The sequence below is a fragment of the Micrasema longulum genome, unplaced genomic scaffold (genome assembly GCF_059751315.1).
Source record: "Micrasema longulum isolate JH-2025_06_02 unplaced genomic scaffold, ASM5975131v1 h1tg001593l, whole genome shotgun sequence".
NCBI lineage: Eukaryota > Metazoa > Arthropoda > Insecta > Trichoptera > Brachycentridae > Micrasema > Micrasema longulum.
The window spans coordinates 20,477-48,403 of NW_028278775.1; the positions used below are offsets into that span (position 1 = coordinate 20,477).

General features: G+C 32.2%; 1 protein-coding gene across 1 annotated transcript; it reads left to right on the plus strand.

The window, feature by feature from the left end:
- Nucleotides 1–826: 826 nt before the first annotated feature.
- LOC148274754 (dystrophin-like) lies at nt 827–27,702 on the plus strand. The gene is made up of 16 exons (XM_088236638.1): nt 827–970; nt 6,585–6,841; nt 9,531–9,689; nt 11,858–11,994; nt 13,581–13,869; nt 14,835–15,043; nt 15,665–15,881; nt 15,966–16,077; nt 16,547–16,717; nt 17,377–17,525; nt 18,401–18,565; nt 21,007–21,136; nt 22,398–22,526; nt 24,138–24,264; nt 25,759–25,857; nt 26,473–27,702. The coding sequence occupies exons 1-16, from the start codon at nt 827–829 to the stop codon at nt 26,571–26,573; spliced, it is 2,595 nt and encodes an 864-aa protein (XP_088092764.1). The 3' UTR covers nt 26,574–27,702.
- Nucleotides 27,703–27,927: the final 225 nt, after the last annotated feature.

Consider the following 27,927-nt stretch of genomic DNA (forward strand, 5'->3'; position numbering starts at 1 on the left):
ATTAAAAATTTGGTTTATGCCTGTAAATTTCGGAATTTTATTGAACATTTAACATGTTGTTCTATTTTGATTCGCATGCTATTGAAATGAAAAAAGAATAGCGTTCAATATCATCACTAGCACGTAGAGTGTTCATATTCCCGAACACCCATAATAATATTATACTAGTCATAAATATGTACTGCCTACGAAAAGCTCCACTTCAGTGGCTAGGCTTTTAAGAGCTTTTTGATGTTTAATCTAAAATCACGAGTAAACATACTCCATTTATAATCGTTTTATCACTTATCCCGTTTTTCGTTTTATAACACTCTTAATCCACTATTTCAGGTCGGCCATTACTCCGCTTAACTCATTTTTTCACATATCCTGCTGTCGGGTACAAATGAAATCACACGACCCTTCTTTTGCGCCCAATTAATTTGGGTTTGTAACTGAGTGACTTACAAATAGTATGTGTCATTTCCAGATCTTTCCACTTAAATATATTGAAAAAGTAAATGAATGTTATTTATTTAACGTTTCTTTACAACTAGCTCATAAAAGATTTTCATTACACAACAGTTAATATACTAAAGTCAGAAATCCACTAGTAGTTTATCGAATACCTACTGATTTGTCTTTAACTTTACCCCCTTCAATTAGTTCTCATTACTTTGTACCTAACTAAGGAAAAATGTACACTTAAAAGTCATCACCTTTTACTTTAAATAGACGAAATAATTCAATTATACATTCATAGAAATGCATGTTTGAAATTGCAGTATTATTGCCATTTTTAAAAGAACCGTCTTCTTCTTGCTTGCCTCTTCCCAGTTCACCTAATATGGCCCTTCCGGTGCGCAGTCTCCAAGTCCCTGTGTCTTGTGTCGTCTCGCTGGTCAGCTGCTCCTCCCTGTGTCTTGTGTCGTCTCGCCGGTCAGCTGCTCCTCCCTCGGGTCCCTCTCAACATTGGTCCACCAGGTGGCTTGTAGACGACCTCGAACTCTCACTTGTGTGGGGATATCTAGCGCAAATGTGACCACGTGATCGTCATTTCGTCTGTTCACGTGTCCGTACCGGAGTTTAGTCTCTTTTGGTTTCTCCGGAATAGGCGCGACCCCAAAGCTACCACGAATAAATTATAATCTTCTTAATCCTGATGATACCTGAATATCTTCATTTCTGCAGTATGTTACATATTTTTCTACTCCTCATGATTTTTATCCATTGTCCAGCATTCTGATACGTAGAGCACAGCTGAACGAACGGCCGTCTTACATATTTTGTCTTTGGTTCTTATTATTTTTGAGAGTAGCATAGTTATTTTTCATTTATTTACGCTTCATTAATAAAAAAACATTTCATAAACATGACACGCAGTATCAAAACTTCTCAATTACTTAATTATTTTGATTGATTTTAAATATTCTAAAGCTTTCTGTTTCTTGTATTTTTCGGTTCTTATTGTACAATTTTAAATCCATGTATAATGAGTTTGAATCGTATTTTTTATCTTCATTGGCAGTCCTTTTTTTATCTCTGGTTTCATAAATATGGCATTGCTGGTTATATTTTATATTTTTATTTACAGTACAAATGTGAAATTAATGATAACCATTGTTTGTGTATTTATTCAAACTTATTACAGTAATCCATTATGAAATGAATGAGCTAAAGCATAGTTTATTTTCTGTTTCAAAGTTTTCAGACACTTTAAGCGTGTCTCTATAAAGAAGAGTCTTTATCTTAAACCCTTAGTTCACTTTATAAACAGCTTGGTTTATGACGTCACCAATTTGTCCTCCCAAACCCCTCCGTCCCCTTTATCTGAGAGACATTCCTTTCAACTCATTAACTGCCGTAATTTTTCGACCGTTTAAACAGAGATTATTTATAAAATATGTGGCAGTTTATCGCCCGCTTCTATTAGAAAATCCGACACTTTCTTTCAGCGTTATTTGCGCATTTTATGATTTTCATCTGGTTGTATTAGACCTCTATTTCAAATATATTATGTTTGTTTTTACTTCTGTAATTTACAATAAATACGGGATTTTGTATATGTATTCTGATATTTTAACAGAGACGAAGGTTTATAAAGAATTGTGGAAGTCTTTGGCACCTATGAGAAATACTATGATTATCTAAAATCATCCATACTTTAACTCTATAGGTATTCACTAAACACCTACTCAAAATTGTGAAAATCACAAACATTAGGCAGAAAAGTGAATGTAATACAGTGTTAAAGCAATTCTTAAACTGACCATAAATACTCTGGATTGATCCAGTGAGTAATTTTGTAAATATTTCAAAGCTATTTGAGAACTTACGGATATTTGAGCACTTTATAGCTGCTATTTAAGAACTTTAAAACATTGATATGTATTAGAGAAGAGATGGAGAATATTTTTAATAAGGACTATGGAAGTCTAGGTATTTACAGAGCTATTTCTACATACAAAACGGTATTATCCATCCGCTCAGACACGGGAAAAATATTATAGGAATTTAAAATCCGTCCTGTTTACGTGAATATTACTGAGATAGAAATATGTATCTATAACAAACTTGCTTATATTTACTAAAACCTATTTATTAAAATATACGACTTTTCATACAAATAAATGTACAAATGTATTTGTTTAATTAGAATAAGACAAATAAATATTAAAAAATCAAATAAATATTTTTCAACGTTTTAAATGTTTGTGTTATAAAAAACATCGTTGAATGTTTGGTTTTTATTTGTATATTTATGTATCTCTATACACTTGTTGATGTTAAAATTATTTATGTAAATACTCGTAACCAAATTAATCCGGTACTATTCATCTACGATCTATATTTAATAAATATCTTATAACAACAGTCATGTTTAATATTTTGAATGAAGCAACACGTTTTATTTATGTTTGTGGGTCATTTTTTGTACTGGTATTTATACTTGTCTTTTGACAAGCGCTTAGAATCAATTTGGTCTGTCAGTTCTTAGGGTTTCATATTAATTTCAAGGAAACGTAGTCATTGAAATACGAAACTAATTTACTTATTTGGCACATATCGTTCCATTATAAATACGTACGATCAAATGCCATAACAGCCCACAAAAAATATTCATAAAATTATGATCACCACATAATATTATTACAATTATATTCACTCTAAGTGCGTGATATAGTGTGTGTGCCTTTTTACTACCTATTTATTGGCTTCCAAATTCTTTTATTGGAAGATTTGATTTTCTTGGAGCAGATTTTAATCTCATTTAGGAATAAAACATCACAAAATTTTATGCTAAAAATCGCAAAAATAGATTGCCATTTTTTTCCGAAATAAATCGTATTAATCTTCGTATTAAAAATGCTACCATTTTATTTTGAAAAAACAACAGCAGTCGCGTATGATAAATATTTTTTTTTTTAAACTATCACAAGAATAAATATTTTTTTTGTGTATTATACTTATGTTTTTTTTTTATTAAACCATTCAACAAAAAAATAAATGCAAATATATAAAATGTTTACAAAATTCACATAATTTTTTATTTATTTTATTTTGATTAACTATTTGTGGATGTAGTCACTTCAATGGTCCATAGTCACGTTCCGGAGTGTTAAGTGTATTATTTTTTATTGCTGTATTTTATAGCTTTCACATCAATTACAATGTGTGTTTAATGTGATATAATTTTAAAAAGAAATACGAAAATAAAATTATAAATATCCATGTAAAGAAAAGAGTTTTTTTTAATAAGAAACATTTCCAAAAAATCATTTTCAATGCCTAGATTTGTTTACATCAATTCGCTTTCCTGGAAAATGCTATTTTTATATTCCGTATAATATATTTTATTTGCGCATTACACGGCAGTCATTCGTACTTCTCCTTTTGTCTTTTTCAATATCAACGACAAACTAAACAACGCAACATTGTCAGATAAAGAAACATGTTTTCGTATTACGATATTTATTGACAAAGGTGTATCCGAAATTCCCGGCAGAACTATTGCGCTCAAATATGCATAAATCGTTGCGAAGAGCAGAATTCCCAAATCCCCGACCAGCGAAGGGTTGAAACATAAAAAAACCTTTTGAGTAATTACCCTTACTTTGCCTCGCTAGTCGGATTCCCGAGTACGTCGATTTGTACTTTAAGAAAATGACTGCTATTTTTCTCTACCATCCTTAAACTTTCCTTTACTTCCTTCTAAGTGGTGATATATTTACGTCACCTAAGACTCGCTACTCGCTACTCGCGCTGCCGAGTCCTGGATGTTGCCAGTTCTCCGGGTATTTTGTGAAGCTGGTCTTGAATATTTAACACGGAAAGTGAAAATGGTGGCATGCATTAATGTTTTACCTGAAAACGCGTGCAGGTATTCAACCGCACGAATCGAATTCATACCTACATATATAGAAGAGTTGAATTCTGAAATGTTTTTTTCTCAAATGTATTTTAAGTCATTTGACATAAAAAAATTCGTACGAAGCCTTGAAGTTACGAGTACCTATACATTATTTAGAAAGCTAAGCGCTAATTCTTACCTACTACCTACATATAATCTCATTTTCAAAATCACGTTTAATAAAACGCCAGGGTGTCTATTTTAATGTTACTAAATTATCAATTAGGTTCATTCAAAAATTTATAAATGATAGATGAAAACGTCAACAATGTTTTGAGTATGTCTGCAAACATTTGGAGATACTCAAAACATTGTTGAATTAACTAGCTGGTAAAAGAAGAAGTATAAATATTGGGAAATTGATTTCAGGCGTTGCGTTGCCTAGTAGGTGAATTGGTTCAGCCGGATAAACCTCACCCACATGATAGGAATATTTCAATTATAAAAATAATCATAAGAAAAAAACAGAAATAAACAATCCAATGAATGTGGGGATGATGATCATGTTAATCAATCATTGTTTTATCGACAATATTAGTTGTAAAATGGTCTTCATCTCTGTTGTTATATGTTAATATAAACAGCTCCCCAGGGAGTTAAATCCAGTCGCTGTCTACAAAAATTTGCATAAACTCAAAATATTGTTGATAAATCCACCTGGTCCATGAAGAAGTATAGAAATTGAAAAAATTAGATTTTCAGACGTTGCCTAGTATGTAGGTAAAATAATTCAATTAGATTAATCTCACCCGCATAAAAAAAGGTTTCAGCTCTTTTACTTCACAAACGTCAACAGAGCAAGAGTTGAGGAAATGTGGATGTTTAAACATAGGCAGAATGGTGAATGTTACAGTGTATCAAGTGGCCACTTAAACTAGCCAATGACAGGTCATAAGCCCTGTAAATGCCTAGACTTATATATTCCCTTCTCAAAAATATTCTCTTCTCTCTGTTGCAACAAATCTAGATTGTTACGTCCTTTCTCATTTCTTTCCGCTCAATTGAAATCATAATTTATCAAATTACAACATGCAACGCAACATATTTACACATTATTTATTTATTTATTTATTTATTAGTGTGTACATGGCAAAAATGCCTTTTATAAACATAAACATAACATTTAACAGGACAGTGTTCTATTACAAAATTATGAAATACTATATTAACAATATATCTATACATACTCGTATTACACAGTTGTTTTATACATTATTAAATATAATAACTTTGGGATTTTAATACTTGAAATACCTACTTAGGTAAAAATATATATATATATATAATAATAAAAATAAAAATGACGCAGTATATTCGAAATAGCAAAAATCATAAATCATTGATTTGATGGGATTGTTGCAATGTATATTCATACATAGATTCCTTGGAAATATTTATTATAAATATATAAATATTTCCAATGAATCTATGTACATTTATGAACTGCACTGCTTCGCTTGTTTGATCTCCTCAGTGCTTAAGTAGTCAATGGGCCTTTTCACACATACCGCGCAAATCCACCCGGCCCGGAAACTTTACAGCGTATATCCTACAAACGCATACACAATGTGTCACCTTTTGTTGGGTGCACCCGGGAAAAATTACCGGGCCGGGTGGATTGGCGTGGCATGTGTGAAAAGGGCCTATTGATTTGTAATTTTGCATACGTCATTTTTTTAATATATACATATACATTGAGCATTTAAACCTTAATAATGCCGTATACTCTGTTTAGGTTAGTCTCCATCTAACATGTCTCAACCTGCTCTAAGATGGAGATTATGTCCCATCTGAGCGATAATAATGGCACATGTCCAAAATTTGCGTTTTTGAGTTGAGTAGCACGAATGTTCCTGAATATTTTTTCTATCCCCACAATTAACGGCATAATTCTTAAAACGCGTTAATGTGGTCTTAAAGCAAAAATGTCAATGTAATTCTGTATAATTTTATTCAAAATCATCATGCCATTTTTATATCTGAAAACATTTCAAACAAGATTGTACTTTTGTTTTTGCCAATTAACGTTAGTTTACTGATCGCGCGGTTGTGCGTGTAACTGCTCTCCTTTCAAAGCGTTTTGTTTTTCAGTTCTGCCACTGTTATTTCCAGGTTGCGATGTTTTTAAAACTTATTTCTCGTGTTATTCAATCAGGTTTCTGTCCACTAATCTAATCATTCATTATCTCCCCAGAAAATCCGCGTGTTCCAGCAGTCCGTGGACGACGCTGCGGTGCGCGTGCAGGCCGCCGAGGCAGCGCGCGCGCGCTGGTCGCCGCCGGGCGACGCTGGCGCGGCGCGCGCGCAGGCCGCCGCGCTGCGGGCCGGCGCGCCCCGCGGCGCGGGCAGCGCGCTGCTGAGGGACGCGCCGCAGCAACTGGCGGCGCTACAGCGTGCTCGGGCGCACGTCGCGCCACACCTAGTGGCGGCAGTGGACGACCTAACATCCAGGTAAGAACATTATTAAAAAAAAAAAACAACAACAGACGTAGAAAGCTCTAGTGATCATCGTCAAGCGGGGGCGATTCGGTCGCTACAATGCAGTGTATATCTTCTTCTTCACGTGTCATGTCGGGTTCCCCCGACGTTGACGATCACTTGGGAGAAAGCTTCCCTATCCTGAGCAGTGCGAAACAGCTCCTCCACAGTTCTAATCCTGCCCCATGCACGGATGTTTCGAAGCCACGAAAGCTGTTTTCTTCCGACCCCTCTAAGTCCCTCGATCTTCCCCTTCGTGAGAAGCTGAAGTATGGCATATTTATCACCTCCAACTCATGGCCAAAATATGAAACCTTACGGAGCTTAACAGTGTTAAATAGTTCTCCATTAGTATTGGCTCTACGTTATACTTCATTGTTGGTTATCATATCGGTCCAAGATATTCTTAACATTCTACGGTGGATCCACATTTCAAATGCTAAAGGTGGTTTATAATATTAACTTTTAGAGTCCACGCCTCTACACCGCACAGTAAGACAGACCATATAAATATAACATTTGACCATTCGTTGTCTCAGCTTAAGGTTTATATTATCATCACAAAGAAGATTTTCATTTTGTTAAATCCTGTTCAAGCTGCTTCTATTCTGCATTTTATCTCAATGTCGGGTCTAGATTTTCTGTGATGATACTGCCTAAGTGCCTTAACTGTTTCATTCTCTCAATATTGACACCTTTAAGTTGGAGATTTACATTTAGATGACTCACTCGGCTAAAAACTATAAGTTTATATGTCGCTGCCAAATAGTACAATCAGCTACTCAACTGAGTGGCCGAGCCGGTTTATTAAATGCTGGTATTTAACTGAATGGCTAGGCCGTTCGTTAAATGCACTAAGTTGACCAAACGTTCAATGTATTGGCTAGTTGAAAGCTAGCCCTTTAGAAACGTCCTAACTAAAAGCCGCCGGGTTAGGTTCGAATATATAGGGTTAAGAATATTTTATTAAAATTAGTTTTTTTACTTAACTTATTAAGTTAAGAATAAATTATCATCTTCAATTAAGGATTAAATGAAGTTAAAAAACATTTTTTTATTAATAAACTTAACTCAACCTATTTTAACTTAACTTAACTTCATGCAACAAAATAAATTAAAAAATAAAACAATTATTATTGTTGTATTAAAATTAAAGAAGCTAAGCGACGTTCAACCCTTTCGTAAACGTTCATTCAACGTACGTACGGCCTAGCCATTCGGTTGAATGCCGGCATATAATAAACAACCTAGCCGCTCAGTTGAGTGGCTGATTTCACTATTTTATTATACACCCCAGTCCTTGAGAGTCGCACCACAAAAAGTTATGTTAAAAAATATTTCAATGTAAATAACTTGTTTTACCATTTCATTTTACTTTATTTTAATTATTTTATTATTTTATATTTAAGTCAGTACAGGTTACAATGCTTATTCTTAGAGAAATAAAATATTTTATAATATATTTTAAAATATATTTTTTTAAATAATACATAACTAGGCCGCCATCCAATTACACACGGATTTTTGGGGCCAAACCGCGAAACTTCAGAGGAACATTATTTTTTATGTACCTTTAAAGATATCATACTGAATTTTTTGGAAAATCGTATTCTTTATTAAAAAAATAAAGATTAAAAACGTATTTGACCAACAAAACGGTATGCACCGGACGCGGAATAGGGAAGGGGCTGGTAAGGGAGGAGTAGAGGTTTGTGGAAGGGATGCTAGACCGAGACATTAAACATTGTCTCCATTTTCAATTGTAAAAAAAACTTTAAAAAATGTTTTTTTGAAAAAAAAATGGATTTTAAAAAAAGTACGCCAAGAAGAATGTTTCTCTGAAGTTTCGCGATCTGGACCTGAAAGTCCGTGTATACTCGTATGTTTACTTAAAATTCACAAAATAAAGTGACAGTCTAAACAATAAAAAAAAAGTAAATAAAACAACATTCTTGGTAAAAATTAATAGAAAAACATATCGACAAAACAAGGAGACAGTGGGAAGGGAAAATAAGGAATGCGACGAAGGGTGGTAGAGGATGAATGAAGGAAAGCATTTGATTTGATGATGAGAAATAAAGAACAAAAAAAGACAAAACGTCTATTCTTTGTTATTCTGAATCGAATTTGTTAGTTATTTTCTGTGACCAGCATTTTTCAACCTTTTTAGCAACCCTTACGAGTAAAAAATCATGCCCTCCTCCCCTTGCCTTGCATGTGGCTGTGACCCATAGGGTCGCGACCCACAGGTTTAAAAAAAGTGATCTAGACTACTAAAATTCTTGTTAAATATTTCACAACTCCTGGGATAGTACAATGTTTCTGATGATTAGTTTTAATGTTAGAAATATAGAAAAGATCCGTCTAGTTGCTCTGGAGGGGACACTGTAAGCATGTAGACTATATAATTCCGACGAATCAAACTTATTGTTTACAATTTTTAAAATATTTTTTTTTCATGCGACTCGCCTTTAACCACTCTGCCTACTTTATAAATCATCCATTATCAAAGTCTGAAAGTTGCAGACAAAATCCCATCCACTCGCGATAGGACTGTGAATGATAGAAAGGAAAAATAAAAACATTGTGAATAATCATCAAACACCTAATTAAATATAGCGAAACTTAGTTTGGAGATTTTTCAATGTTATTTTAATTTCAGGGCGAAGGTATTACAAATCGCTACTGAAGAAAGAATCAAACAGTTGGAGGACTTTGGCAAGGATGGAGGCGCTTCAGCGGCTCAGGGCTTCCTTGCCGGGTCGGTGGAGCCCCCGTGGGAGAGGGCTGTTACCCCCAACAAAGTGCCTTACTATATCAAGTAAGATAATGTTATTTTATGAATCTGTTTATCTGTTATGTTGACACCAAAACAATTATACGCTAAAACAATACTCACTTACAGATTGAAAAACAACTCTTACTTGAATGAAATTACAATACAAATAATATAATCACTAGATCCTCAACACAAAGACAACTTAAACAAATACAAACTAATACCACTTTCGGACAAAGGGGTTTTGAGTATTACTCAATTAAAATCTATAACCTACTTCCACTATATATTAAAACAATTAGTAACGAGAAAATGTTCAAATAGGCCATAAATAAATGGATAGTGGAGCTAGGTAGAAGTAAAATGGATTGTCTCATTCGCCCAAACCAACATTGAATCAACTGCTCCATAAGTGTATAGCTTATGTTAGGTTTTTGTTCTTTCACTGTGCGTTTTGTAATATAAATAATATAGATGTACATAAATTAATTATAAACATAAATTCGTAGTGTTTAAAACTGTCTGAATATTTTGTTAATTATTTCTGTTTATTAAGTTAGTCTTCTTTGTTTATTCTCAAATGTAATTTTTTATTTTTTTTAATATATTGTTAAGTTTCTTCGACACGGGTAACCCCAGTGAGATCACATTATTTTTATTGTAAATTATAATTTGTAAGAGAAAAAATATGAATAAATAAATAAATATTACTTTTTTTAAATAAAAATATTCAGGCGGGGTATAAATTTATAATTGAAAGTATTTGTTTATTTATTCATGTGTATATTATATTGAAGAAACCAAATTGCACAAAAAGCACTCTGACAAAATCTATTTGTTCTAAGAATAGGTCCGGCCCAATATACAAAGGGTTTGGTAAGCCAGAATGATTATGATGCCTGAAGTTCCAATCGGTTCCATTATGGGCAAATACCTGTTATAAAGAACCGATTTGTTGCGGCAAAATACCTTTTAGTTAATCATCGAATATGTGTCGCAAAAAAATAATTTAATACTTTCAGAAAATGTTCAGATCGTTTAAAGCTTCTTTTGTTTAAATGAAATGATTTATTCTTTTGGTACTTTACCCATAAACCCATAAACCCATTTGGTATTTTATTTATACACATACCTTCCTGCAATAAAATCAACCCAATAAATAATTAATAATAAATGAAAATTACTTTTTTTTCCATGTTAGAAATCAAATATGCTTCTTTCAAGTGGATAAAATCATAATTTATTATTAAAATACCACTCGGAAATAATTTAAATCAAAAAGCTTTTACAAAATTACTTTATCAATGAATTCAGATAAATTACCAGTCGGAAATTGTATTGAACTAATATTATTTTATGATCGTATTTCAATTTCGTCCAGTTATTGAAATTAAATTTGTCAATGAATCAATTTTGTTACGCCTTTTTCATTATGAAATTCTTCTTAGCTATTAAATGTTTTATGTTAAAACTTGTAATTCAGATATTTGATAGGAATAAATAAAGACATATTTTACTTCATTGGTGCTAAAATTTAATCAATATGAATAAATATTAAGATAATAAATACAACTTCATTTATCATTTTTACCCTAAGGCCTATTTACACCAGAAAACTCGCCCATTTCTTTTGTCTTGTCTAATCTCATTTCTCGCTTTGAAACTTATTTTTGTGACTTATAAGTATTATTTATTTTATCAAAAGAGCAACATACATTATTGTGACTACATGTTTCCTCCTTAAAAATGTATTTTTTTACTATTAATATATTTATTTAGTTCTATTTTCACAGTCGCATCGTGGTGTAATGGTCAGCGCATTTGCCTACTATGTAAGAGGTCTCGGGTTCGATTCCCGACACTGTAGATATGAAATATTTATTTAAAAGGGTGTTTTTACACTAGCATATTTTATAGTCCCTGGACCGATATCTGAAGCGTAAGACTGATCATCTTGCCTTCATGTAACAAAAGTGATCAAGATAAGGTGCAGAAAGGGAATGAAGATAATGATTTTCATAGTATATTAAAAAAATATATTACTATCAACTCACAATTAATTTATTCTTATCCTAGCATTATTAAGTCTGCAACGTAATATTGTATCTTTTTTAACCTACATTTTTCCACGCGCTGTATAAATACATAACATTAAGTACCTACACTTATCTTAACTAAAATTCAATTCAATACATTATTGTTTTTCACAGCCATGAATTGGAAACCACTCACTGGGATCACCCGAAGATGATCGAGTTAATGAACTCTCTAGCTGATCTCAACGAAGTTAGATTCTCGGCCTACAGAACTGCCATGAAACTTCGAACAGTACAAAAGGCTCTGTGCAGTGAGTATTGCAAACTTAACACTGATCAATAGGATAATAATTATCAACTTAATTGCCTATTCAGTCTAGTTCATATGTTTTACTGTTCTATATTACTTGAATTATTAGACTGTTGAAAGCATTTTGTTTTGAGAGTGGATACTACTGAATTATTAATTAATTATTGATTATAAAGAATGTATATTTCTACTGACATTTCTTAGTGAAACAGCATTTTAATTATACCTAATAATAAAATTGCTGCACTTTAGTTTTATTCCACTTTTATTAATAATTTTCACCAGTGACCGAGTTTTGTTGCACCTGTATCGTCTGACGATGACTCGTGAAAATTATAAATAAAAATACAATAAAACTAATTACAGTATTTTTATTATCTATATTACATATTATATTAAAAATACAACTTCCTACGCTATGAAGCTGAGACATTTAGTGTTTAGTCCACCGCTTTACGAACTGAACTAAGATAGTCTCTTTTTAGCAAAAATTATTATGATCAACATGCTTATTACTTATGTACTTACAATACTGGTAGTTTTTTTTTTTATTCATCTTGAAATGAGATTTGTGGGAAATTCGCCATATAAATTCATTCTACAGCCTAAGTCATTTTTATGCCCTCTTTTTTATTTTGACAGTTATACCTAAACATGAAACACATCGCAGGGTAATTGCTACAACTATAGTCCTTAAAATATAGCTTGATTAGAATGACAGTTGTCAGCAAAAGTGTCGAAATAACTTTGTAGTAACGTCTAAGGAGTGATTTATATTGACATACGAAAAATCATTCGTATCTGGCATGTTAATTTTTTTTTTTTAATACAATGCTTGACATATAAATCAACATAAATATATAAAATCAGCTTTAAAACGAAAAAAAACTCCAAATAAAACTAATTATTAACGATGTTCTTACAAGGTTCCATCATTTTGCAAAAATGTGGAATTATGATGAAAGATGGGACAAATTGATCAATGCAAATTGATCGAATAAGAAAACAATTCATTTGATGTTCATGAAAAAAGTATAAATATCTTATTTTTTGGTGATTCATTGTCTTAAACGCACCATAATAGGCTTGTTTTTGCGTTCCTTTATCAATTTTCGGAAACAGAGTTTCATGTTTGCATGAAAAAACTGATAAAATCGATTTGATCAGTACATGATCAGTGATCAGTAATTTCCCATCACTGTTGACATTAGTTTGGCAGCTATCATTTTAATCAAGCTATATTTTAAGGACTATAGATGACTTCAAAATTAGCATTTGTGAGTTACTCACTAAAAATACATTTTTTTATCCTCATTACAAATAGACAATTCATGCATTCGAATCAACATAAAATGATTTTAATGAATCGCGACTTGCCTATATGTATTGTAGCATTCATGGAGGAAGATACAAATATGTGATTTTAGTGGATAACTCAAAAATGCTGATTTTGAAGTTACCTACTAATTATATCATGTTTTTTTTCTTCTCTTCAGTACATATCACATGTATTCCATATCACCTTATAAAATTACAATAAATGAAATATCCAATGTTATGTCTAAATGTCAATGTTTCTGTTTACAGTGCATATGCTTCAACTTCCGGCTGCTTTAGAAGCCTTCGACGCCCACGGTCTCCGAGCCCAGAACGACAAACTTATTGACATTCCTGACATGATCACCGTACTGACTTCCCTTTACGAAGTTATCGCAGCTGAGAACCCGAGCCTTGTGAACGTTCCCTTGTGTCTGGATCTCGCCATCAACTGGCTTCTGAATGTTTATGACAGTCAACGCACAGGACAAATCAGAGTGCTAAGCTTCAAGGTTGGATTAGTTCTCCTCTGCAAAGGACATCTTGAAGAGAAATATAGGTATGCTAAAATTTTTACTTTCATATTCACTTAGTTATGGTTATGCTTGTTGGAAGGGCTACCGCTATGCTGAACAACATCGCTCTGGATATTGATCTGTTCCATGTATCCAAAGGGGTTTTCCGGAGCAGGATTCTCCTACTACTTTGACATGAGTCTCTTATGTGTATTTTTTTTTCTTTTTTATAATATGTACGTATTGAATATATTTTTGTAATGTATATGTTATATTTATTGAAATTGAAACAATCCTAGCTGACAATTGTATTCAACTCGGCATGCATGCTCTTTAGTGATTTAACTGATCTTGCCACGTCTTTTTAGTCCTCATTATTTTGCCATATATCATTGGTCGGCACGCATTACTGCCAGTCTACGATTTGGCAAAAATTACATTTTCAAATGGGTGGATTTTTATTTTTTATTGGATGTTCCCTCGATAAGCGTGGTACCAATAGTAGGCAGGCTTTCTGAAGAAGAACAGTACCGCGGGTCAGAATTAATAATGTGTTAAATTTTATTTTAAACTAAGTTTTTTCTGTCTCCTGGAAAAGGTTGATTTAGCAGATTGACAATAATGCACGCCGACCGACGATATACTTGTTTTGCCAGAAAAAACACATAATAATTGTCATCAATCATCCAGTCAATGCAGTTAATTATTTAAATGACATAAAATTCTTGTGATTAAGTTTAATAATAAATATAAGTATATTGTTCATATTTTAATCAGAATTTTAGATTAAAAATACATCCATTTCCATTTATTTATATTACTATCCAGTGTTTGTCATCCATTGGTAAAAGTGTACCAAATATTATGACATTAAAAAAAAGTTATCTAATTATTTCAAAGAATCCATACATTCTATGCAATATACAACTGTGTGATTTGATAAATTATTTATGTACCTGTTGTTTTATCTTGTTTTTATTTTTACTTATTTGAAACTTATATTCTACAGATACCTGTTCCGTCTTATTGCTGATCCATCCTGTATGGCAGACCAACGCAAGTTAGGTCTACTGCTCCATGACTGTATCCAGGTACCGAGACAACTAGGAGAGGTGGCTGCTTTCGGAGGGTCAAACATCGAACCATCTGTCAGAAGTTGCTTCGAAAAGGCTTCGTCTGTATACAAAGACAAGAACTCTACTCTTGATCGGGATAGAGGTTAGATCCTTAATTTTTTTCATCTGGAATAACTTGAAAGCTTTTGTCGATCATATATGATATTTCAATGTTATTATATTATGCACATAAATATTTGAGAAGAACTTTATTGTTAAACATTTAACTGAAACATTTAACAATACTTAATAATATATTGTTTAATGATATTTAATTTACTTAAAAATTATTAATGAGTCTCAAATGTCCTGTAAAAGATAGATGTTCAATGGCACCATTTCTCACATTTATTACTTAATCAAAAATAGTGAAATGGTTATACTCATTCAATTTTTATATGCTTCGCTTGTTTTTTTAAAAACTAAACTAACAAAATTTTACTATGTTTTTCTTGTTTATATGCTTATTATAATTTGTAAATGCAGGCTGATTTATCATATTTTGGTCAAAGGCAATAAAAGGGAAAAAAATCCTATGAATTTTACGTTTAACTGAATTTTACATAGGTACCTATGTTTTTTTTAAAGTCACTGATTTTTGAAGTTTTTTTTTAATGTGATAATATTTGAGTCACTTAACAAAAGTAGGTTTTGATTTATGTTTCAGCATGTGAAATTAAATTAAAGATAATTTCAAAAACTATTATTGAACTTAAACTTTCAGAATCCAAAGATGGTAGCAAGGATGGTGACCGATCATTAGACCGTAGCAGTGCTGGTGAAGTGCAGACTATTGAGGCTGTTCATTTCCTCCACTGGCTACAGAGGGAACCCCAGTCTCTCGTATGGCTCCCCGTTCTTCATCGTCTTGCTGCTGCAGAGCATGCAAAGCATCAAGCCAAGTGTAACATATGCAAGGAGTACCCCATTATTGGCTTCAGGTAAATATTTAATTTAATCAATCATAAATCAACCTTATTCCATGTGTGTCATTCTTAAACAACAAACCATTAATGTTCATACAGATATCGCTGTTTGAAGTGTTTTAACTTTGACATGTGCCAGAAATGCTTCTTCAGTGGCCGCAAAGCTAAAAACCATAAATTGACTCACCCCATGCAAGAATACTGTACAGCTGTAAGTACCTTTTTCATGTTTTAGTAGGTCAATACTTACACAACATATTATGTATAAAAATATACACTCAATTAATCTTTTTAATATAGGTATTGAAGCAAAATCAGAAGAATTTATTTATATCTGCAAATTACATAATACTATCATTGAAAAATTCATACCTCGGAGTACCACCACAAAGAACCAAAGGGCTTTTTTGTACCTTCTTCTGAATGTTATTTAGCTTATTCACTTGATGTTTGAAAGCTTTATATTTATAATTTTATATGTATTATTATTAGAACAACACCACAAAAATTGTATTACTTATGTAAAAGATAATAATTTTTAAAACATATGTACTTGAAAAACATTTGTTTTATTTAATGAAAGTGGAATTTGTCCACAGAATCTTTGTCAATCAGTCAATTGATTTACAAAACATTCGCATAATGTAATTACTAGCTTATTAAATTTGACTGTTTTTCAGACAACTTCTGGTGAGGATGTTCGTGACTTTACCCGTGCTCTTCGTAACAAGTTCAAGTCTGCCCGCTACTTCAAGAAGCATCCACGAGTAGGCTACCTTCCCGTGCAAACTGTCCTCGAGGGAGATGCATTGGAGTCTCCGGCACCTTCTCCGCACCATCAATCTGCTCAGGTAACTGAATATTTTCTTACTAATAAGATTGAGGAAGAAAAGGTTAGAGTTAAAATGTAGAAAAAATGAGTGGAAATAGAATTGCACTTTGAGCAACCGCTGATCTAAAATGCATCTATGAATTTAGGTTTAAGAGTACTTAGTGCAAATTCAATGAGTAAGTTCAGTGCTACGGGAAATTGGATACAAAAATGTTTGTGGGTGGTTAATTTCAATGTTTCAGTAAGGATTTTCAAAATCACAAAACTTTTTTAAAATTCATAGCGAATTTTTTTTGTAACTAAGAGCTTTGCAATTGCGCCGTTAGGCATAGTTTGACGTTTACAAAAAATAATATCTCTATTTGAATATGAATTGTTTTAAGCTTTGCTCTACTCATGAGCAAATATTTACCAATGGAAAGTTACTTGATCTTTTTTACAATATTTATCCGTTTTCATGACACAAGTAGGCATTTTTGTTTAGATATCAAACGTCACGCCTAGCTGGCGGTCGAAGAACGACTAAATCTGCGTTGGACATGAGTTAAGTGCCATATTTTTTTAGGGCTTAGGGTATGTCTATGTTTTATATGTCAATGGATGGTCAATGGGTATGATGTAGATTTTTTATCATAAATGAACTGTCAATAACGTGATTAATTATGGATATTATTTCAGGCCCACCACATGTCTGGTCCTGTTGGCGGACAGTTTCCAGCTGGCTCTACATCAACGGATGATATGCACTCCAGGCTAGAGATGTATGCTTCCAGACTTGCACAAGTAGAGTTGGGAGAAAGACAGAGGACTAATTCTACACCAGACAGGTACTTAACATATTAATTTTCTATCATCTATGAAAATAAAAAAACATTAGTAGTAATAGACTTCTATATTAAGTATATTTCATTTTTCTCGAGCATGAATTATGTCATACTCAAACCCCGTACGACTTTTGCTCAGAGACATCTCTCATTTATCGCACCGAGAGTGTTTAATATGTTGGAAGAGCGTTTTAAGCTCTCAAGGACAAAAACTATTTTCAAGAAAGTAGTTAAGGACTGGATTTTCCTTAGTGGGGGGAATTTGAGTAGGAAACTCCTTGATAATTTTCCGAATGTTTGAGTTTACTGTTTTACCATATTGATGTGCCATATATATATGTAATTTTTTTTTAAATTATTTTTTATGTTTCTGATCCTATATTTGTGGTGAAACACTCATGTGTATGTGTCAACTAATTGCTAGTCCCATCTCAACACAGGACTTTTAGTCCCATGGAGTTGGGACTTATGTCTCAAATAATGTACAATAAACTTATGTATGTAAATAAATAAATAAAATTAATTTATAAATGTGAATGATGTGGAAAAACTATATTGTTTGATGATGTCGATTTCGTAATTTATGGTTGGTGATTGTAATTTTATTTTCATAGGTAAAGTTTACCATCTAATGATGTTGTTAAAAATGATAACAAATTGTAAATAATCTCAATTTTTCATGCTGTTTACCATCTAATGCTGTCATTAAAAATGATAACAAATTGTAAATAATCTCAATTTTTCATGCTACATTTAAGTAATTAAATCTATCAGATAAGTAACAGTTTTAATCACTCATCAAATTTCACCATCCAAAATATTGAAATAAGAATAATAATGAGCTACTTGACCTCTAAATATTTTTATTTCTTCAATAGTGATGATGAACACCAGTTGATTGCTGCTTATTGCCAGTCCTTGAATGGCTCTTCTTCTGTTGGGCCTAACTCTTCAGCCGGAGACTTGGAACCCCCACGCAGCCCCGTTCAGGTGATGACAATCATCCATCAAGAGCAGCGAGAGGAACTTGAAGCTGTTATCAGGTACAATTTTTTTTGTTCATATTATTTGTCATTATGAATATATTTTGGAACAAGGTGTTTTCATATTTCCACGATAATATTTCATCCAAAAATAATGCTTTGTTTTTAATTCAGACGTTTTCATGTACCTATAAAATAATGTTTTTAGTGTATAGATCCATAGATTGAACAACCCGCCCCATGAATACTGATCAAAACCAATATTTGAAAATACCTAGGGTGGTATTCTGAATCTACTCTACCCCTGGAGAGTAAATTTGGGAATTTTTTTTTTTTAATGCGACGATACTTTGCTTCATGTAATGGCCACACTGATGATTAAACGTCAAACGATGTATATATATTTTTTTTTAAACTGATAAAAACTAATTTGGTTTGGTCAATTCAACCTAATTAAGTGTTTTGGGTAAAGCTTAAGGTCACAATAATGTTTTAAATGAAAATCATCACATTTGATTTTTTTTTTTTAATTTAATTTATTTAACTTTTTGTACATAATGTTATTTGTACATTGGCGAGCTTATTGCCAAATGGCAATTTCTTCCAACCAACCAATAAAATAAAAGTTTTATTTTTATTATTCAAGTTACAGAACATATTCAATAGAAAAAAAAAAGAATAAAAATTTAAAGATATATAAAAATAGAAATAAACGTATTTGTTTATAAATTACCTTAAATCGAAACTATTACTCAATGGGAAAAAGGAAAAAAGAGGAAAGAGGAAAGAGGAAAGGAGGAGAGATTAAGGAAGAGAAAGGAGATGTTTCTTCAGACGTGATTTAAACAGAGATAATGTAGTAACATCTTTGATGGTGGATGGGAGATGATTCCACAGTCGAGCCGCATGGACACTATATGAGTTAGAGAAGAAAGAGGAATTGTGTATGGGTATTAAGAGAGTGCCTTGAGAATGAGAACGAAGAGGTAAACCATGAACTGATAAGCGTTGAAATTTTTCACACAGGTATATAGGAGCGTTAGGACTATGAAGTACATTGAACAGAAGTGAGAGGGAGTGATAGTCTCTCCGCTGTCTAATTTTGAGCCATTTCAGTTGCCTACGATAATCAGAAATGTGGTCATATTTCCTAAGACCAAAAATGTACCTTATGCATGTATTCTGAAGTCGTTCAAGTTTATCGAGTTGCTCACAGCTTAAATCAGTCATGGAAACATCAGCGTAATCTAGAATGGGTAGTAGTAATGCTTGTACAAGAGTGCATTTAGTACTAATGGGTAAGAATTTTTGCAACCTTCTAAGTGAGTGTAGACTGAAAAATATTTTGCGGCTTAATTCATTAGTATGAGCTCGCCAGCAGAGATGTTCATCCATTAGTACTCCTAGATTTTTTACGGATTTCCTGTACTGAATATTGGTACCATTGACAATAAGAGGATTAAGTGAAGGTATGTCTAGCTTACTAAGCAATCTTTGACTACCTGCAAACATAATTTGTGTTTTAGACGGGTTTATTAGTAAACCATACTCTTTTGTCCATGTTGACACGCAATTTAGTGTTTTAGACATCGATTCTATTGCTTTGCTGATGTTTTCAGGTCTGCAATGAAGGTATAATTGTAAATCATCTGCATAGAGATGATATGAACAATTGAGACAATCTGCAATCGGATTAATAAACAGGGAAAATAGTAATGGTGATAAAACTCCACCTTGAGGTACTCCAGCGGCAATATCGACCCATTCCGATTGATGATCTGGTGTTTTGATGCACTGTTGTCTGATTTCACATATTCATATTTATTTGACTTTTAATAATCAGTGTGGCCAGATATAAAGGAAAGTGTAAACGCATGCATAAAATAAAAATCCCCTCATGAATCACTCTCTAGGGGATAGAGAAGATTCAGAATACCACCCGCAAAAGATATTTGAAAATAGAGAAAATAAATTTTATTATAAAATTGATTTTTTACACTATATAACTAACTAACTAACTAACCATCACGCCATTTCACCGGAGGGGTAGGCAGAGAGGATAGAACGCCACACCACTCTGTCCTGGCACACTTCCTTTGCTTCCTTCACATTCATACATCTTCTCATGCACGCTCGTCGATTATTCCGACTTTTCACATGACCACTTTCAAGAATTTGTTGTACTTGATCATGCCATGTCTTTCTCGGCCTTCCTCGACTTCTACAACCAGACACATTCGCATCATAAATCTTTTTAGCCGTTCTTTCATCATTCATTCGCTCCACATGACCGAACCATCGCAAAAGACCTTTCTTAATTTTGTCGATATAAGTTTTTCTAATTTCGACACTATATTATTGTTAAATTAATAGACATTGACCATACATTGACATAATAATTTTTAATCGGACTTGAATTGAAAGGAATCCTTACTTCAAACCAAATACATTCAATTGATGTTTTCTTTTGTCTTAATGTTTTGTTTTGTACTTTGTTTTAGGGAACTCGAAGAAGAGAATGCTACCCTGCAGGCTGAATATGAACGACTACGTGCCAAATCCACACCAGGCTCTACTCCTGAAGAACAGCATGCTGGGAACGACAACCGTGGGGGACATGCCCCTGATCAGGTTTGAATTTTTTTTTCTTATTCATGGTTGTTTACTCTTGGCAGAGTGGTCAAACATTTAGTCTGATCTCTCGCCAAACAAACGAGCATTCAATTATATTTAACAAAGACAGATTATCCAAATTCAGATTAAATGCCAACATCTGTTACATCTAATACAAAGTGCTTGTTTTGTTGAAATCTTCAGAAAAAAACAGATTTGTTTGCCTGATTAGTTTTAACATATTTAAATCATGAAAAATGTTCAATCAACACATTTTGGTCAAAAAGCAAAAACACCAATTTTATAACACCATATTCCAACAATTTATTTTTTTGGCACTTTATATGTATACACATATAAAATTTATATGCATATAAGGGCGGGCATATTGCCTTAAGGCAATTTCTTCCTACCTACCCAAACCGTTCAGATTGAGAAAATTACTAGTACATGGACATATTCTAGGTTTATACAGAATCTTATATTTTATTCAAAATTGGGATGGGAAGGAAAGAAGAAGGAGAAAGGAAGAACTCAAACATTTAGATAGTGACATTTCAATCTTGATTTAAATGTAAATAAAGAAGGGTCTCTAACATCAGCGGGTAGATTATTCCACAATGGAGCAGCTACTACTGTGAAAGCGGAGGCAAAAAAAATAAAGCGATGAATGGGTATTAAAAGGGTTCTCTCATTACTGGAACGAAGAGATAGTCCATGTTGCGATAGAGGTTGGAAGAGCTCTCTCATATAAACAAGCAAAGTGGGATTATTCCAAATATTGTGAAGAAGTGTTAAAATGTGAATGTTTCTTCTACGCCTGATGCTGAGCCAGTGTAGTTGCACAATGACAATGACCTTGAATATGTACTAGATTCTTAATTATTGCAAAGAGTAATAATTATTAAATGCAGGCTTGTTAATGTATGTTTGGTTTGGAATGTCTTTAATACTTTAAAGGAACCTTTCCAACTTCCCGAGTAGAATCCGCTGATATAATAAACAGACATGTTATAAAAATATGTACTTTAAAATTGTGAAAAATCTACTTAAAAATATAACTTATTTTCTACTTATTTGATAAATTGCGTCGAAAGTTGGTTGTTAAAAAATAAAGACAAGAAAGGCAATTACCCACTAATTAAAATAGCATCATTTGTGCACTTGTAAAATCTTAATTTATTTATAGGTCATTAGTAAAACCAACATAAAATATATTTCTCCTTTTTCTGCTGATACCTGCATAATATTTTTTTATGATCTCATATGTGTTTTCTAGGATATGATGGCTGAAGCCAGACTTCTGCGCCAGCACAAGGGAAGACTTGAAGCCAGAATGCAGATCTTGGAGGACCACAACAGACAGCTGGAGGCACAGTTGCAACGATTGCGCCAATTACTGGACGAGGTTTGTTCTTTAAAATATTTAACTTATCATTTGAAATTGTTGGTCAACACTTTTTTGCATTTAATTTAATCTTCATTTTATCTTGATACTCAATTTTTTTTTCACAAGTATCAAAACTGATAGACGTATTAACGAAGGTAGAATGGTGAATGTTTCGTGGTGTATAAAAAGCCAATGAGAGGTCAAAGACCCTATAAATAATAGAATTATTGAGCTTCCTTCTGTTTGCACTTCCATAATCCCATTTAAAAAAGGTTCTACATCACTATTGAAATATCTATGATCGGATACTTCCGATATTTTTAAGTAAAACAGAGTTAATTATAGAGACAAGTTGATTTATTACTATTGTTTGCTGGGCCCATTGCCAAGGAAAGTTAACAGAGTTATCTTTTATTGTCTATAAAGTAGAATCGAATATCCTGTTATATAAAAAAATATCGCATGTACAACTACAGGTAACCGACAGAGGTACTCCAAATTTTGAAACCAATATATTATTACAAATTTTTAATTTAAAAAATATATATTTTACTTTATAAACAACTAAAGATAACTCTGTTAACTTCCCATTGTAATCAGGGCCTTTATGTTGATTTTGTAATTTGGGATTGTAATTTAGAATAAATAAGTTTACTGTGAGTATTATTGTCAAAATAAAAAACATTCAATATATATAATGTTACACAAATAATAACTAAAAAATAAGTATTCCATAAATAAAGTTTTTTTTTCTCACAAAAAATCTTTCTTAGGGCTGGCCCTAAGGTATTTGGTGCCTGGGCACCACAAAAATTTGAGCTAAAAAAAGCTGAAAGTTAAATTAGTTTTATAGAATTATTTTTGCAAATGTCAAACTCTGCTCATCTCACCAACAGGGGGCACTTTATTTAGGAATGCGGTTTTCAAAAATGTATTGAATGTCGGTTAACCCTTTGTGGACAGAACATTATTTTTTAGTCGGATTAGGTTTTTTAAAATATTTTATTGAAAACAAAGGATAGTAAAGATTATTTCTATTTTTTTTTACATTTATAGTTTTAGAGAAAATTGGCAGTTCCACAGTGGGACCAGTAGGCCACAAGAAATAAAAAATTCAAAAACAATGTAATATAAAAAATAGGAAAAAAGTTATGAATAAACATTATATTTAATGAAATAACATGAAACAATTTCTTTTATCTGTAAGACAAAGTCCAACGTGGCAAGTTGAGCAGTGCCACCTGGTCCGGTGCGGATTTGCCTTGGTGCTACAGTTAGCACAACGTACTTTTTTCCCATTTATCGGCATATGTGCATTTTTATCCATCCATATTACCAAAAATCCAGTAAAATTATTTAAATATATAAAATGGGTAGAAATTATAAGGAAATAATCTGATTGGGATCCATAAAAAACTAATGTTGCCCTGGTGAAAGAAAAGAAAAAAACGTTTTCTACTTAATAAATTAAAGATTTGCTTATGGCGAAAATCTACATTTCGCTGAAAACCGAACGTAAATCAGTCTAGTAGGTAGTTATATTCAGTCTATCGAGGACACACATACGAACATTGCCTTATATATATATATAGATCGAAGCATTTATATGTTTTATTTTTAATTTTACAGCAGCCAGGTCAAGGAGCATCACCAGCTCGTACTGGGACCCTACAAACTAGAGCTGTCACCGCTTCTCAACTGGCTACGGACTCTCCAGCCAAGTTGCATAATGGAGTCTACCACGACAATATGACAAGTTAGTAATTACATATTAACAATAATTAACCTGTGAATTGTGAATTATGAATAACAATTTATGATAAATTGAAAACTCAGTTGCGTAACACATGTTGATGGGAGAAAGGTTCTCCCAAAATTACAGTTTTATTTTTAAATAGAAGAAACATTTTTTTAATGTCATAATCATTTTGTCAAGCTTGTAATATCTCTATAAATAAATTCATTTATGTTTTTCTTGGTGTAAACCATTCAAATTTGGGTTGAAAGAAACAGAGTTGAAGATAATTTTTGAGGAGGTAATATCCAGAGATCCAGGGCTAGATTTCCATATTACATTTTCAGAAATGTCTTAGTTATATCAATCTTGATAACTCCCTAATTTAATACCTGGATAACAAACATTTGGACACACAAAAAATATTATTTGGGTTGACCAACCCATCTTTTTTGACTGGCCAAGTTTTTGGGCATCATAATAATTTTATTATAATTTTAACAAAAGAATTAAGAAAATATTACAATAGGAACTTTGTATGGATGTAAAAGTAGACAAATAAAAAATGAAATTGTTTTGTAGTGTAAATCAATTAATTTAGGTTTCTTTACAATATTAACAATGCTCACATTATATCCTAATGTACATATATATATGTATCCTTCTATCTCTCAATCCACTCACTGGTAACTATTATAGGTACATATTTTAATCACAATAATTCAATGGTAATCCATGGTTTTGAGTTAAAAACATTTTGTTCAGAACTATAGAATTTTTTCGCTTGTTAAATTTAATATGAGAACTCTTAAGGGATTACTTAAAAACAATTTTCCAATTCTGAGTCTGTCCATTTTACTAATGATAAATTATAAATCTGGGTTTGGGAACTAACCAAAATCAACTTCATTTTGCGAAAATAAATGGCACATCTTTCCTTTTCAATATCAACAGAAAAGCATAAACTCGGTTCAAAGTAAAACTACATTAACAATCATAGTGCCCTGTAGTAACAGTATGTTGCAAATAAGGGGAAAAGCTAAAAAAAAAAACTCACTCATACTTCAATTAATTATTTTTAACACATAAAATAGATAGATAGATCTGTCTAGAATTGCCAGCAATAATTAAATGCAAGGGTCTATTATAACAAAAATGGAAAACAGTTTTTTAAAATAATTTTTGTCTTTAAATTTTTAAAAAAAATTGCATTAAAATGAAAATAAAGATTTTCACTTTTGCTATCAAGATCACATGTATACGCAAAAGTTGCATTAATTTGGATGACAAAATTTTATTTATTATTAAAATAAGCCAACTTTGTTATAACTACTGTCTGTACTCCAGCTGAAATTTCATTTTTATAAATTTCACTGCGTTTGTCACAAACATTTTTTTTCAAGTATCTGATGTTAGTTATAACTAAGTTCGATAGTTCTCTGAAGATTCTTCTTATTTTGGCTTTAACACTCGGTGGTTGGGTTATTAACTCGGTTCACAATGTAATGGGTTTAGATGGTCGTTGGTCGGAAGCAGGAAGGGAAGCTTCTCTGGAGAGGCCTCCCCCACCGCCACACGCCCCCCAAGCTGTGGGGGCCCTAATGCACTGCGCAGGTAACTATCACATATCATGCATACTAATGCTTACTAACGCTTTTCAGAAATCGCATCCTTAATTTTACAAATAAAAAGGGTAGTCACTACAATTGTCAATGGTTTGATCCATGCTCTGAATCCTCATAATACAGACAATCAGTAAACTTTGCATACCTGTTTTAATATTTCATATGTTTATAAAATCTTTATTTCAGTAAAATAAAACTTTAGTTCTAAAGAACTTTGCTGGTTTTTTAAATATCTCTATGCCTGTACATTTAACTAGTTACTGTTAACAATGTTACATATTTTCGATAAATCCATAAAATAAACCCAACAATTTTAAAACTTTAACTTATATATTTATAATCATTTCAGATTATGTAGCTAAGACATAATCGTAAAATAAGTGTACACAATTTCGATTATGCAATAAAAAATAATATGCATGTAGATAAGATTTTCAATGTATTCCTAAAGACTAATAATGTATTTAAATTTACAAGCTACTGGGAGGATCCCTTAAGGTAATAAGAATTTCTAAGCTACTCATAAAATGACAGTTTGAGCTTTCCCGGGAGGGATAACTGCTGATCCTCACGTACAAAATGTAATGTAATATTTATTGTCCAGGTGACTTGGGAAGAGCTGTGGAAGAGTTTGTGACCGTTATGACAGAAGAAGGAGGTAATGTCCCGCCGCAGTATACCAATGGCAAATCTATTCCTCAATAGATTCTTCTTCAATGCAAATTGGTGCTTGTTGCAGATCAATCAGAATATACTTATAATATACCCTTTGGGGTAGAGAAAGCAGAAATCAAAGTTATATTCGTAGTATTATTGTGTAGTAACGTCATAAAACTATAACCTCAATATTTGTACATTTCTACTCTTGTTACAAACTAAATTTTTCACCTACTTTTAGTTTTTTATCTGCTTTTTATACACCCCTATCCCGTGACTGGGTAAAGTTATTCCGTTATGAAATGTTAATGGAAATAACTAAAACGAAATTATACGAAGTTGTTTTTACATTCTTATAATAATATATTAAACTTTTAGGTATAAGGCAATTATAATAAACTTTTTATATAATATTTACTGAAATAATTGACTCAGTCTGCATCAAACATAATCAGTCTCGTCATTAGAAAATAATTTACTAGTAGGTATTTGTTTTTTAGTAGAATGAAGATGACAATGTTGTTACAGATTATCCAGTTACAAGATATTGTTTATAGTTAGTAGTGTACTCTCTTTATTAACAAGGTGACATTCTGGAGAACAATGGTATCTTGTCTTGACTAACCCATTTTATACAAATTTTCATTTTAATGACCAAATTTAACAATTAGATTTAAACTTTAACCATTTATTGGGATCGAAAGTAACGTATCTTTGTAAGAGAAAAATTCATCATTCAGAATTATTGACCATATAACAACAGTTCCAAAGTAGCGCAACTGAAATAGATAATTTGTGAAGATTCATCATATCAAAAAGAAAATATTCCATATCATTCGGCATATCCTACAGAATGTGCTACAATATTTATTGTGTATCCTTGTTAAATTAACTTAGTGAAAAATATTACATAGTTAGATTTGACTCATATGAAATGCATTGGCACAAATATGTTTTTAAAGTTGAATTGTAGATTTGATCAGTAAATATTACATATCTATGCTTGATGGAGCTGTGTTCATTTGCCGTTTGAAAGGTATATTGCGTTGTTGTTACGTTTGTACATACAGAATCCATTATTATCACCAAAAAAGTACATGCATGGTTCTTATCATATTGTGTTCACACATGTACATAAAGTGTATTGATTATGAAATAAAATAATGAATCCATTTAACCTTTGTTTTATTTCAATGTAACATTTATAAATTTATAACCACAAATTAAACACGACAGTACCCCATTTGGGGTACTGTCGTGTAAATAATTATGTATTTACATAGTTAAAAAATTTAAAAACTGCGCTATAACAGCTCTGAAAAATATGTATTACATTTAAGTGAATTACATAAATGGGAATCATAAAACTGGATCAGATGTGCGGAGGGAGGTAAGATGATTT